Source organism: Tasmannia lanceolata, unplaced genomic scaffold (assembly GCF_043159265.1).
Source record: "Tasmannia lanceolata isolate RefF3 unplaced genomic scaffold, GAP_Taslan_0.1 ptg000007l, whole genome shotgun sequence".
Classification (NCBI taxonomy): Eukaryota; Viridiplantae; Streptophyta; class Magnoliopsida; order Canellales; family Winteraceae; genus Tasmannia; species Tasmannia lanceolata.
This window is the reverse complement of record NW_027518684.1, coordinates 8,981,647-8,996,525: the sequence shown is the minus strand read 5'-3', so window position 1 is coordinate 8,996,525 and position 14,879 is coordinate 8,981,647. Positions and strand designations below refer to the sequence as shown.

General features: G+C 37.1%; 1 protein-coding gene across 7 annotated transcripts; it reads right to left on the bottom strand.

The window, feature by feature from the left end:
• Positions 1 to 829: 829 nt before the first annotated feature.
• Positions 830 to 13,727, bottom strand: LOC143881761 (putative RNA-dependent RNA polymerase 1). Of its 7 annotated transcripts, none has more exons than XM_077385026.1 (6): positions 13,574 to 13,674; positions 13,404 to 13,447; positions 12,193 to 12,635; positions 5,639 to 7,542; positions 4,419 to 4,569; positions 830 to 1,959 (listed from the first exon to the last, which is right to left on the bottom strand). In XM_077385026.1, exons 3-6 carry the CDS (start codon positions 12,463 to 12,465, stop codon positions 1,138 to 1,140), a joined length of 3,150 nt encoding a protein of 1,049 aa, XP_077241141.1. In that variant the 5' UTR covers positions 12,466 to 12,635; positions 13,404 to 13,447; positions 13,574 to 13,674; the 3' UTR covers positions 830 to 1,137. The 7 variants fall into 7 exon arrangements, with proteins under 7 accessions (XP_077241141.1, XP_077241139.1, XP_077241142.1 ...); XM_077385024.1 differs by having other exon boundaries at positions 12,193 to 12,736; positions 13,574 to 13,664; XM_077385027.1 differs by having other exon boundaries at positions 12,193 to 12,387; positions 12,497 to 12,635; positions 13,404 to 13,645.
• Positions 13,728 to 14,879: the final 1,152 nt, after the last annotated feature.

Genomic DNA, 14,879 nt, shown 5'->3' with positions numbered 1-14,879 from the left:
CATCTTGTCTTTTAGTCAAAAGGTTATTATTACAGTTCTCATAAAGCTCTCACAGGCCAATTAAAAAGGAAAACCCTTGCATATAACAAAACATGGTTGTGCTGATATCATTTCCCTATTTATATATGAAAAATGGGTATTATGGCTATTTTATAAATAACAGTGAGTGTATTCAGAATATTCTATAACTATCAACGAATTATGAGGAGTATTTTCAGTATATTATACAAAGAGTGCTGCTACGGAGACTTGCTGCCTAGAGGAGAATCGAACAACCCCTACATGACACGTGGCAAAGGAAAGGGTAGTCTTGCCATTTTTGAGAAATAGGTAAAAAAATCAGGAACCAAATCAAGCAGGTTGTAATCATGGTTTCAAATTTGGGTTTTGGAATGCGTTTCGGTCCTCACCGAAACAGCCGGAAACCGAAATTTCGGCTGACGAAATCACATTAACCACTATTTTTTCACGTAAATAATTTCGACTGAAATTTCCAAAATTTTGGCCTAATTTCAGGATAATATTAAATAATTATAAAAAAATCAAGATTTTTAGGTGAAATCCCTTAAATTTAGGACGAAATTCCAGGATAAATGAAATTTTAAACTACGTATGTGTCTTTCTCTCTCCTCTGGGTTAGAGAGAGAAAAAGAGGAGAGAGATAGACACATGGGGGGGTCGATTTAAGATAAAGGGGAGTCCATTTATCACTCCCCTTTTGATAATTATCCGAAAACTTTGAGTTAAAATACGCATGAAAAGCTGAATCTCAATTCACCTCTACTCTAGAAAGATCCAAATGAAAATTGTGTCATCAAACATGAGAAGATACAAAATTGCAGGTTTAGGACACCCTCTTGCCATTCCGAAGAAGAAAGTAAATACATATACAGACAAGATTTTAACTCTCATCAACTCACAAACAGTGTGCATCAGTTACCAAAAGAATGTTACAGTTTATCTAAAGCAGTAAAAAAGTAAACCGAGCATATAAGCAAATGTACTTTTCCATTGAACACATAAACATATAAAATAGTGTCTATATTCAGGGACTGTAGAAGAAAAACGTTTCCTCAACTCAATCTCACATATTGACTGAAATTGCGTTCCAAATCTGACTCTGCACCCGCCTCTCTCTCACTTGCCCTTCTTTTTCCGAATGCCCTTCTTTTTTTCATTGATAAAATTGCACTTATTCTTCTTGGTGCGAATAAGCTTGTCGTATATGCACCACGGAAAACTAATAAAGTGGGTCCTCTTCACACCCTCATTGTAGGACCCCCAGTAGTCGGGATGATATGTTACATGATACCATGCCGATGCCTTTGCATATACATCATCATCTACATACGGGTCGGACTCACTGCACTTCTCATCAAACCATGCTCTGACTTTCTTCTTTAAAGATTTCACTGCCAATCTAATCGCCTCCGCATCTTTATATTTAGAAAACAACTTTGATGCTTTCGTAATACTTCCGCTGAAGATCTCTGCCTCAGTTTTTATCCTGTAATGCTTCATCAGATTACGCAACTTGAAATCGTACTGCTCTTTGTAATAATAAGCGTCACCAAGATAGTTCTCAAAACCTTCAACTTCCATGTCACTGTCATATGATTGCACTGCAACCTCCCAAGTGAATGACTTTATATGGCTGGTATTGGGTGCAATATCTTTGATCGCTCTGAAGAGCTTTCCAATTACTCGGTTCGATTTGTAGGTTGGTTTGTTGGAGTTTTCCATGAAGTCCGGGCATTCCTTGGCAAGCAGATGACGAGGAATTTCGGCTGGAACGCCAGTCTTGGGGAAGTCAACAGCAATAGAGAATAACTTTGCAAGTTGAACACAGGCGCCACACTCTGCCTTGAGTGGATCCTGGTCAGCGAAGACAGTGTGGGCATTTGCAATGATTCCTAAACTGTCGTTTACCATATAGTTTGCAAAGTACTCCTGCACTTCCTGCATCACGAGAAGAACATGATGGCTATGGAAACACTACCAAAGAAAATCTAAGCTACCCATACAAAAGATTAACCAATTGTTGGGTTTTAATAATGCATAGGAAACAGTTCATATGCAGGTGCAAAGTCATGAAAACCTCAAGCCTTTCAAAACAATTTCATGGGAGAGAAGATGCAATCACATAGGCCTAAGCACACCCAGAATAGTTTAAAAACATCGACCGACAAGCGTGGCATGTGCTACCTCACATATCTAATAATTCGGTACACACTGGATATTACTTGTAATTCATATAAATATTTATACATAATACACAAACCACATTTCATATGCAATTCATATAAATATAATTATGAAACACAAATATATATATATATATAGTATACCACTCTAGTTGTCTGTGTTTAGTTTCGGCCAGAATGGATGGAACATTTCATTCCAGTCCGAAAAACGGAACAAAACACCATATTATTCCGTTTCATCCGAAATTCCAGTTGTTCCAGTCTGTTTTTCCCTGTTCCAGAACTCTGGTCCAAAACAGATTAAGATTTGCATTATTTTGGTATCAGCGCTTCTATATTAAATATTAGGGGTGCAAATTGGGTCGATTGATGGGAATTCGAGTTGATCTTTTGCCATAAAATCAGGTCGGGTTCAGGTGATTCCATTTCATTTTTTAGCAAAATCTCAAACCAACCCCACCCAAATTGAACTCCTAATTAAAATCGGTTCTATATTGAATCAGTTTAACATTACAATACAAGGGTGAATCTAAGAAGAGCAAAATTCTAAGACTACTCCAAATAGTGAAGAGTCGAGTGAAGTTGACATAGTCTATTCCCCAAGAGCACTAATAGAAGTAGATTCTAGGCATGAGAAGAAATCCAATGCCACCACCCTTCACCAAGTGCTTGAGATGCATCTCATGCACTTCATCATTTTATACCCATTGAAAGATATGTCTCATAGAAGAACTTATAGCTCTTCAATTTTTTCCTATCAAGAAAGTAGCCAAAGCCGAAGTTCCATTAAAAGGTCAAAGATAATCAGAAATGGTTAGAAATACGGATAAAGAAATGAAAGTTTGGACAACAATGACACTAGGAAATTCATTCAGAGATATCGAGGGAAGACTATGCTTGGTTGTAAATGGACTATCATAAAGTTAGGGGTAATTCTGAGAGCTACAAAACAAAATATTGTTTGTAGAGATATATAATTAGGAATACCTTCACTGAGAATATGGTATTTATGGCCCATTCAGTTTGGTTTTCAAAATGGCTATTGTTAAAGTAGCTCTTTCACTAATTAGTATAACGGATGGTTAGCCAGGTAGATGGATACCAAAAATGCTTCTCTTTGTAGAAAGCTAATAGAAATGGTGTACAAGGAATAGCCTCCTGATTACAAAGATCATCATCATCCTAATAAATCTGCAGTCTAAAAAGCTACACAGGTCGATGTAAGCATTGAGATGTAGTCTAGTAGCTTCTATAGTAAGTAGACTTGAGAAGCCTCGATTCGGAGGGTAGGTGGCAATCTTAAGATAGTCGCCATGCCACTATTTCATAGCACATGATGCTCTTAATCTTCCCATCTAATGTGACATGAAAAAATAACCAATCTATATTTAGTTATTTACACATGCATAAAGCAATAAGAAACATAGGGCAACTGAAAATCTTAGAAGTTGTAAGAGGTTCTTGAGTGTATTGAGTGCCTATCTTCCACTATACTAACACTATGCAGTTTATTTGGCCCGTCCCTTCATGTGCCTATCTTCCACTATACTAACACTATGCAGTTCATTTGGCCCGTCCCTTCATGCAAAAACCACAAAACGGCATAAAAAAGCAGTAAAAGGAGCCCTGTGATACAAATACGCCAGAAGTGAAAGGACAAACTTTATTAGAGACCTAACGCACAGGTATATAAAGTCTACAATGTTTAGCTAAGTGAATAGCCTTTGGGTATTACTTGTCGAGAGAGAGAGAGAGAGAGAGAGAGAGAGAGAGAGAGAGAGAGAGAGAGAGAGGGGTGTAATGATTCTGTTCTCATCAACGCTTTCCCCTCCCTGTCTTTTATTATTCTTCTCTTCTGTTTTCCCTTCTCTTTTCCCTTGTATTCATCTTCCTTGAGTCACAACTGCCTCTCTTCTCTCCCGATCAATGATGAGTGGATGCCCTATAGAGAGTTATTTAGGGATTCTACCTTGCTGGACTCTATTCATTATCATACATCAGCGTAACAAGAAAAGTATGAAGTGAACATAAGCACGAATGTTTGATATGGCACCAAGAAGTACATGAAAATTGAGAGGAGGAACAAGAAAATATCAAAGAAAAAAACTTTAATCACTTGGATTTTCCACGAAAATTTGGGGAAATTCCTCGAATAATTAGGGGATTAAACCAAATGCTAATTTGTCGGGAAAGGTCACGACATAAGAATAATACCTCGATTGAAACATCATGATCTAATATCTCAGTCGGGGCAGCAGTGTAGTCCATGGGTGGGATTTGACAGCGTGGAATAAGTTCAGGGTCCCAGCTCACAAAGTATATATCTCCATCCAAGTCACTTCCTGAGCACTCATTTGGATGAGGTCTGGAATCACAGTTCAGTGAACAATCAAACATTTGAAATGAAGAAAAGTTGAAGAGAATGTGTTTGTGTATGGCCGTGACAAAAGGAGAAGCAAACAATATAAATTTAAAGAAATACATGGTGAATAGACTTTCAAAAAAATTAACACTACAACCGCATAGCAACGAAACTTCCCTAAGAAATCAATTAAAAGCACCTTAAACTCTACATTTTACATAATCCAAGCCTATTGTACTTAAATATTATTTCTTTTGTGATGTTATGCACATAAATAGGGCATGAGTATTCCTTCGCAGTTTTCCTGAGATAGCATGCAAGTCTTGTAACACTAAATACCACTGAGTGGAGCATGCAGAATCAGGAGAACGAAAAAGAAACAGATTGGTGAGCTTGATAACAGCTTAAAAAACAAAAAGAACAAAAGAAAGATTCTCATTCCTGGATATTTATCTCCAAAAATTATAGCCACTTTGGAATCATTATTGATGGTAATAAAATGCCAAAACTTTTAAATCCACATCTAAAAAAGTCTCTGTTTTGTTCAAGATACTTAATGCATATATATCTTATGATGTTGTTTGGTTTTGTGCCTGCCAGTCCATGTAAACGTAATATAATTGTTCAGATACCTAGTTATTGTAGTGTGTGGGCTTAGCTAACCAAAAAGAAAAGTAGCGAGTGTTCTTTTAATTACATTATATGGTAGAATAGGCACAACCTTCCTTTTGTTTTCCTCTTCACATTGACTCTTGTAAGTCACTGATCACGTTAGAAGCAACTTCCTACTCATGCAAACAGATGGCTTCTCTCCCCAAAACCCTTCTTATAAAATTTATATGATTTTTTTTTTTTTGAATGATTCTTCTTATAAAATTTATATAATGTACAATACTTCCCCATCTCACATACGAACAAGATTCCGCATTAACATGTGATACGCTGGTATAGTTTGACAAAAGCATGATAACAGACTGAAGGATGTACAGACAAGAAATGTCAACTCAAAATGAAAGTGTTATTTGAAGTTTCAAAGATTAAACTATGAATACAAACGATGAATATGTCTGACCTTTCTCCTTTCTGTGGAAAGACAACACAATCAACCATATGGTGCAAAGCAGGAACATTTACAGCCATCAAGACCCTAACATCACCAGGGTGGAGACAGGGGTTTTTAGCAACAACTACTTCGCCCTCTAGCACAACAGAGCGCCGGCCTGTTACATTTCCATCAAACATAAAGAGGCCACTATGATGACTCCTTTTGTGTCCAACACTAGAAACTTTCACAAATACCTGCCCGTATTCCAGACTTCTAGTTTCATCCAAGCATCCCATCATTGATCTTCCACGTGGAACAAATATCCTTGATTTAGTCCTCAATTCTAAAAGCTTCGCTGCCCGAAATGTTTGAAGCATCATTGAAAAGAACGGTTCGGCATCAGGCTTATAACCACACATTAGCATCTCTTTAAGAATTCTGGTGTGTTCTCCGGCAAAAATTATCTCGAGTGCCTCTTGTGCCTTTACTGGATCTGTTAAAACCAGGTCCAGTTGGTCTACGACTTCTTTTTGCTTCATCTCAAAGATATGATCTTCGATTCCAAGCGTAGACAAAAGAGTAATGAACTGACGATTAAGGAAACAGGGCTGATATTTGCTCCATGACAAAACATCCAGTTTTGTGTTCTCTGATTTATACTTACACATGCTTTTTCTCAAGGATAATTTAAATTTCGACCGTGGATCCACAGCCACAACACCTTTGTAGCCACCATACCTAATTTGGAAAGCAGATGGTGTTGAACCTTTAATGTCACACTTTTTTGCTATTCTTTTTGCAAGGTCGGCAGAAATTTTTCCAATTCCATCTGAGAAAACATAGTTTGTCCCATTCACATTAATCTCTACATCAGGGATAATTTCAATTTCATGCCTACGAACATTCCAAGTTTCTTTGGATGAGCCAAATGATTGACCCAGTCTGGCTGCATATTTCGCCACATTTCTTATCTCATTGAAATCACCCATCCACTTTCTGATATCAGCAGCATTAAGTCCAGTCCTTGAAGCAAACATCCATGCAGAATTTTCCCGTAATTGACTTGAAGAAAAGGCAAGAAAATCAAATTTCTTATCACCAATAACAATGCCATTTCGCAGAGTAGAAAGTATTCTCTTGTAAATATCAGTATGCTTTTCATCATCTTCTGAAACAGTACGTTGTAGTAAATCCATTGATCGCATTTTATCCCACTCCTCATCAACAAAAGAAATACGGAGAAAATTATCAATGTCTTCAGGATAGTTGCGTAACACACGATTGGAAACATTAACCTCTGGCCCGCAGAAGTATACTTTAGAAGGGGTCACTTGAACCCTGTGAATATAAACCAAGCCACCTTCCAATGAAACGGTACTGGATTTAGGGGGGTGTTTTGTTGTTTGGTAGCTTTTGTACTTCTCGCGAAGCCATTTTGCAGGTTCAAAGCAGGAAGACTTTAAATTGTAAAGACTCTCCAAGGCATGTTCTATAAAAGGAATAGGTATTGAATGTGGATCAACCAAACTAAAAAAATCATCATCAAGCGTTGGGCCCATAAGGATTCCATTCTGAACCAAACTGTTTATCTTAAACAGAATTGTATATGGCAATTGAATTTTCTGCCGAGGTTCAACAATGGGGACTAGATCCAAACTGCGAGAAAAAGAATCAACAAACTCCAAGAAGAACTGACCCTTTTTTTCTTTATAATAAAAAAAGTTTTCATGGATGTCTGCAAGGCTGCATACATTTGGAAGCTCCAAACACAATGCAGCAGATTGTCCAATAGAACAAAATGGAGTGAAATCTGTTGCTCTGACCCACTGATCATCTGAAGGGTCCATAAAGTAGTTCAAATCGAGTTCTTCAAACTCTTGTTCCAAACTGTTGTGTTGAGGCTTCTTATAAATCCGAGGAGCAGCTTGCACCTGGAAATTAAGGAATCATATCAACCATCACGGGTCAAATCATATAAGATCAAAAATCTTATCGAAAATTGTAATGTAACAAATATAAACAAATAAGAGGCTAATAAAATGACTTTTTTTAAATGAGATCCAAATCTAATAATTTAAATAGAAACTACCATGATTAGTTATTCAATATAATGATTATTTGCTAACTAACTTATCACATGATAATCATCCGTTTCTCATCCAAACACAAGCATATTAGATAATGATCTTTAAAAAAACATAAGTTCATATCAATTCTTAAAGTCTCAAACAGCAAATTATGAATATCAATTATAAAAAACTTAAGTCCTCGTCGTTGTCCTCCTAATCGTCATCTCCAATGCACGAGCATCCCTCGACCCATCAAACTCCGATAGGGCTCCACTAGAGTGGTCATTTTGTTTCATTAGTCTACTCCTTCACTTATGCAAAATGCCTAAAATGCCATAAGCTCTAGCAAAATAACCAAAATGCCCCTACTTGCTGCAAAGATATAAAAAGACATTAAAAAACTACCAAAATGACCAATCTATCCTACAAGTAGACTATGAAACAAATAAAGGATGGCTATTTAAAGCCTTTTCCCTCTCATCTTTCACATTAGAGAGCTTGTAATTTTGACTTTTGAATGAACTTTTGAATGAAATTTGAAATTCCATTTTGTAGTTAGATCGAGTGGGGGTGCTGAAGGTCAATCAATTCAAAGAGCAATGTCCAGATGAAGAGAAGAGCATCAACAGTGAGTGTTTTTCTCTTCTCAAAACTCTCTGAAGGGTGAGTTCAGTCAACCTTTCAAACGAGATTCACTTGCGTTCCTGCTCTCTGTGAGTTCCTCCCTCGCTGTTAAAATCCTCTTAAATGACAGTTTCTACAAGTGTTTTCCAAGCATCAACAATGTCAATATTAAGAAGTTGTTCCCTATGAAGAGGAATGGCTTCTTTTGGTAAACTTACACAACATATAAGAACTGCAAGAAGCTTTTAACTTCACTGAAGATCTGGCTAGCATTTTCCCATGAGGCTTTTCTCTGAATAGAATTTGAAGCTCTAGAGGAAATTTGTCCAGATTTATTCCATATTTTATGGATCAAAGCAAGCTAGGCTATACAAAGAAAACGCTGCAGCTCATTTACACTTCTTGGTTAGTATTGAAACGCTGTTTCATAATCTTTTCTTCATGTGTGCTTGGTTCATATTACTAATTAAGTTGGGTTTGCACGTTCCATGTTTGACAAAATGCTTCAAGAGATATGTAACAAGTATAACTAGCCCGTCACGAAGACTTAAATCAGCTGAGTTTAGTGTATAATAAACTCTCAACCGAGAGTTTCATGTGAACCTGAAGATGATTTTTTTTTTTCCGAATGATAAGAAAAACTTTATTGAAAAAAGGGGGGGAAAGCACGACCAGGGAGGTCGATACATAAGGAAAACCATAAACATCAAAAGATGGAATCCCCTATGTGGCATGAAGACGGCCATGGAAATTAATCACTTGAGAATCATGTTTACCGGTCTTCTTTGAAGCCGGTCCTTGCATTTACTCGTTAAGAGCTATCACCTTATTTTGGTTTCACAATCAAATTATGGGGAAACTATCCCTAGTAAATTGCTCTAACTTTGAAGGATCAATCCCTTGGATTTGAAGGAAGTCAGTATATCTTTTCAACGAGAAATCTTTTCAAGGATTTCTTTTCAAGAAGAAAACATTCAAAAAAAATATTTTCAAGGAGAAATAATGAAGCCAACAGATAGTTCCCAGTAATTCCTATTCCTGCACTTTGATCTGTTAGTTGTCCCTCTTACTTGCCCATCACATTTGGCCATCAAGTCCTCTGCAATACCATACTTCATCAATCTCCCTCGTCGATGAATGCACATATCGGCATTCGTTCCCCAAAGAAAGTAGAGAAAAAGTGAGAAAGTATGCAGCGGTGTTAATATTTATCTGCACATTCATATATTGTAACAGCAAGTGCACATGCAGTCACCATTAAGAGAGAGAGAGAGAGAGAGAGAGAGAGAGAGAGAGAGGCATGCTTTTAATCTTAGCCACAGAAGATGGCATGCGGTCTCTACTTCTAATCTTGGACAAAGACTATGACATGCAATCCCCACCTATTTCTAAACTCGGTTGGAAAAAAAATAACCGAAAGGTATTCGACAAACATTCTCTAAGGCGCTTTTACATTTTTTTCTGTATGGATAATGAAAACAAAAAACTCAGGAAGAATGGTGACTGAAATCCTGAGCCACAATGCCAATTACTCCCAATCCTGCCTTTTGAGTGGTAAAAAGTGTCCATTTAGTAAGAAAGAACCATCATAATTGGTTTTCGTCCATACAAGACCCAGGACATTTGTTCCATTTTTTGTTTTTCATTCTAATCTTTGGGGATCATCTCATGTTCTAACTTTATCTAGAAATAAATATTGTGTTATTTGTGTGGATGACTACTTGCGTAAAATATTTTGTATTTGATGAAAGACTGTTCTGAAATATTGATTATGTTTCAAACCCTTCAAAAGGAAATCCAGATTATCTTTCAAACCCTTCACAAGGAAATCCAAAATCAATTTGGTAAAAATGTGGGCATCGTAATGTCGGATAATACCAAAGAATATTTCCCCCCGACTTTCAAAAATACCTTGAACAATTTGACATCCTCCACCACGTATATTCTTCCCATACTCTACAACAAAATGGAGTTGCAGAATGTAGACACTGCCATCTCCTTGAAGTTGCTCAGCTCAGTCTAAAATATATTTGTTCTGAAACAATATTGGAGAGATGTGATGCTTACTATCTACTATTCAATAAAAATGATGCCTTCTTCCATCTTGGGAAAGAAATCACCACATTCTATAACTCTCCTAAAGTGTTTGGTTTCTGTGCTTCATCCATACTTTAACTCCAAGATTGGATAAACTTGATCGTCATCTATTAAAAGCATTTTCCTGGGTTGTTCTCGTACTTAGAAATCATATCATTGCTACAACCTGGTGCGAGAAAAAGGTGTCTATGATTATGTAACTTTTTGAGGATATACTCCCTTCCTTGCTTCTTTGGCATCTTCTATTTCAGATTCAGCTTCTCCTTTGTTCAATCCATCATTGCCAACGGTTGTTCGACTGTCTAATACACCTACTACTCATGAACAATCCTTACACCTTAGTATTGTTCCTTGGAAGTCGGGAAATGTATATACATCCCTAAAAGCAAAGACACTGATTCAACCTATTACTCAAGCTTCTTCAGTGTCTGCAGATCTCGTTGTTGCTTCAGTTTCCATTGATCTTCCTATTGCTACTCAAAAAGGTACAGCTTCTCCTTCGTTCAATCTATCATTGCTTATGGTTGTTCCTCTGTTTGATACCCCTACTATTCATGAGCAATCCTTAGAGTCTTAGACCTTAGTATCATTCCTCGGAAGTCAGTATAAGTATATACACACTGAAGAGCAAAGTCCCTGGCTCAACTTTTTACTCAATCTACTTCAGTCTCTGTAATCTCATGATTGCTCCGCTTTCCATTGATCTTCTTATTGCTACTGAAGAAGGTACAGGGTCCTGCAGCCACTTGAAAATGCACACGGTCTTGCATTTAACATCCAGTTACCAACTTTGTCTCCTTTGCTTCTTTGTCTCCTACCTACATGACCTTAGTTTCCTCCCTACCTTCGATAACCATACCTCGTACTTGTGATGAGGCAATGTCATGATGGATGGCAAAAGGAAATGGGTGATGAGATGAGTGTCTGAATCCATAAAAAACCTGGGAACCAGCTGAATTAGATGCACATAAATGTGTGGTTAGATGTAGGAAGGCTTATATGGTGAAATATTTACCTGATGGCTGATGGTACCTTTGGACGCTTGAAGGTATGGTTGGTTGCGAAATGATATACCTAGACATTTGGTATTGAATGCTCTAAAATCTTTGCTCTTGTTGCTGATTTTAACTATGTCCAGGTAATTATCTCCATTGCAACTGATCTTCATTGGTCATTGTGGCAACTGAAGGTTAAAAATGCCTTTCTCAATGGCGACATAAGCATTAACATTGGTAATATGGTGTAAAAAACCCCATGCCTCCCAATAGATATAATCCAAGCAAGCACAAGACTACAACCATATCAATACTAGATTGAGAGCATTATGTAATTTGTATGAGACCAGCAGCTTCCAGCCGAAAAATAAAGAAAAAGTAAACTGACAGTGCTAGATGAGGTGATGTTTGATATTTTTAATAACGCACACAATCTGACGAGGATTAATAGCCAAACATTCCAAGCATCTACGGGCCCATTTGTCGTGTGCAGCCCCGATTTTACCTGAAATGCAATTGGGTTGCAAAGCCAAATGGACCCTACTTCATACAAAATTTTTTAGTAATATTCGAATGTGAAACCAAGCTTTCATGCCTAGTACAAAATCAAAAGGCAATTTCATCTGGAAAACAAAACCGAGATGATCATCTCATCAAGAGTACTGACTTATTCAGTATTATACTACAAGATATAATTATTCACAAAATAAAACTATTTGCTCTCTCAATCTAGAAAAAAGAAACGAAAATAAATAAGAACAAAATGCTGTTATAAAACTAGCATAGAGGACCAAACCTGTATCATAAGAAACTTTTTGTTGAGTCCATTCGGGCAACGTAGCTGGATTTGCCAAATGCTCTCATAGAAAAGTTCAAGCTTATAGCAAAAACCGCGATAGGACAAAAAGAAGTATAATTTTCTCAGATCAAATCCAAAATCAAATTTAACATCAGGGGCACTCCAGAGAACAGAGAACTTGTCCTCCAAAACCTGACACCCAAAATGCAGAATTGCATGTACCATAGTAAACATCGAGGTCATTGGACCTGGTAGAATATCATGCTCCATTCTTCGAGCTGTTAGATAAGAAGTACCATACCATAGCCTCCGACTCTGAGCCTTAAGGGCAATATTTTCAGCAATCTCACTCGTCGTAAATTGAACAACTGCAAATGCTCTTGCTCTTCGCCTATTGGGCAGCTTGACATTAATTGCAGAAACAGTTCCCTCTCCTGTTTCTGCTTCCAGAAAAGCCTTAATCCTTTCATTAGTTGCATTAACACGGGGGAAACCAGACAACTGAATTGTCCTGCTTCCCATATTCTCCAAGTAAATTTAACTGCACAAGGTATATGGCAAAACATCACTTTCAAATCAAAGTGGAAAGAGTAAAATAATCTTTGGCCAAAACAACACAAACTCAACCCCAAGCAAAACCCTAGCTTTTATTGAATGAGTAAGACAGTCCTTCAGTCTATGCAGAAGTTCCAAAACTATTACAAACAAAATCAGTTCTAAGAGTTCATTCATTTTTTTGATTAGAATTCTAAGAGTTCATTCATCGCATTCATATAATCAAAGGTAGAAATATCAAAGACGGAGAGGAGTAACAGAAAGATCACTATTATGCAAAAATTAAGACCTAAAATCGTGATTGTCGAAAATTCGAGACCTACTATGTTCAATTGATGTTTTTCACCAACTGTAAAAGCTCCTGGTTGATTTATCTACAGATCGACACTATGAAATAATTCGATCTATAATAGAAACATCATAAGAAAAGGATCGGTTATAGTCATTGAAAATTACAGATAGTTGAGAAAAACAATCAGTACAGATAATGGAAGTAATAGATTCAAAACATCATCAAAGACATTTGAGTAAAAAAAAAACTCCATAACATGCTAATTTAGGTTTTTCTTTTACAAATCTCCACAGTGAGATCCAAAAACTATTAAAAGCAGAGATATAAAGGTGGATGGATAAATTCTGGAAAGAATGCTGACCTAAAACAAGGCAGATTGCTCCGGTTCTTTTCTCAGACAGATTTCTGCAAAATGTGAAAGAAAATTATAATTACGAAGATCATATCAGTGAGAGGGAGAGGGAGAGAGTTAAAGAGGAAAATGAAGAGCATTAAATCAGAATAGCATGGAATGAAAACAGTATACGGAACTCAATCTTCGGTCTAGAAAGAGATTTGAAATAGAGAAGATTAACTTAGAGAGAGAGAGAGAGAGAGAGAGAGGATTTGTACGCAACAATCTCACTGGGAGACCACTGGCGTTCTAAGTTTTAGTCTCTGCAAGACTTGACTAAAGAGAAATCCATGGAAAACAGAGTCGGAGAATAACGACGTAAGAAAGACCCACCGAGAAAGTTCCTCTACGCCTTTTTTTGAGGGAGATGATATTTTCACCCCTTTGCAGTACGCATTCGCCCCCTTATAAAGTGAACAGTTGCCAACTTTAACTCTTTTTGACGTCAAATCACGTTACAATGGGGCGAATGCGTACTGCAGATGGGGTGAAAATATCATCGCCCTTTTTTGAGTATTAAGATAAATAGATAATCTTTGCCAGCTAAATAATAAAAGAAGAGATGAATTGGCCCTGTTATTAAAACGTGGCATTGGATTATTAGTCGCTTAAAATGTTTGCTGCTCATAATCAGGGCGCCATCGCTGATATATGATCCAACGGCAATTTACTTTAAGAGGCTGTTGTTCAATCAAATATCAAGGATTGCATCTATGTCGTATGCCCCGGGGGCACATATAATTAAGGGCAGTCTGATGGATCCAATTCAAGGACGGAGCCAGAGGGGGGCAAGTGGGGGCAGTTGCCCCCCTAAAATTCAGATTTTTTTCCGTTTTACCATATCTTAGTGAAATTTTTAAGTAAAGTTGCCCCCTTAATATTCGGTATTTTTTCCTTTAAACTTAGCATTTTTTCTTAAACTCACCCTAAAATTCGGGATTTTTTTCCTTTCTTAAAGTAGTTTTAGTTAGCATTTTTCGTAGGGAATTGCCCCATAAAATTAGGAATTTTTTCTTTCCATATCGTTTTTTTAAATTAATACCTTCTCTCTTACCTATTCAGATTCTCTCTCATTGATAATTAGTTGAACGGCACCGACAAAAGAAATCTGGACAAGAGACTAGAAGGGATTGCCCCCTTAGCTGTGTAGAGATTATATTTGTTGTGTATACCTAAAGTCCAATATTTTTTTCTAAAAGTACTGTGGGCCCATTTCATAGGATCATCCAAATTGTTCGTTTGTTGGGCCAAAACATAAATAGGTTGTACCCCGAAAGTCGTCTCCGTATGATGATCTTAACCCTCCAATCTACAATGGGATTGCCCATAATAGAAACTATAAATAGGAGGGCTAGGCTCATTCTATGGAGATGAATTACTAGGTGCAACCTAGTTGCATTGTGGCCCAACAAATGAACGGTTTGGATCATCCTATGAAGTGAG

Bases quoted from the DNA above. Each gene is read 5' to 3' on its own strand.
- LOC143881761 (XM_077385024.1), bottom strand. From the start codon at position 12,717: ATGGGAAGCAGGACAATTCAGTTGTCTGGTTTCCCCCGTGTTAATGCA. The intron at 4,570-5,638 runs GTCAGACATATT...CTGTGATTCCAG, and splicing joins TTTCCACAGAAAGGAGAAAG to ACCTCATCCAAATGAGTGCT. The intron at 1,960-4,418 runs GTATTATTCTTA...CTCGTGATGCAG, and splicing joins ATCATGATGTTTCAATCGAG to GAAGTGCAGGAGTACTTTGC.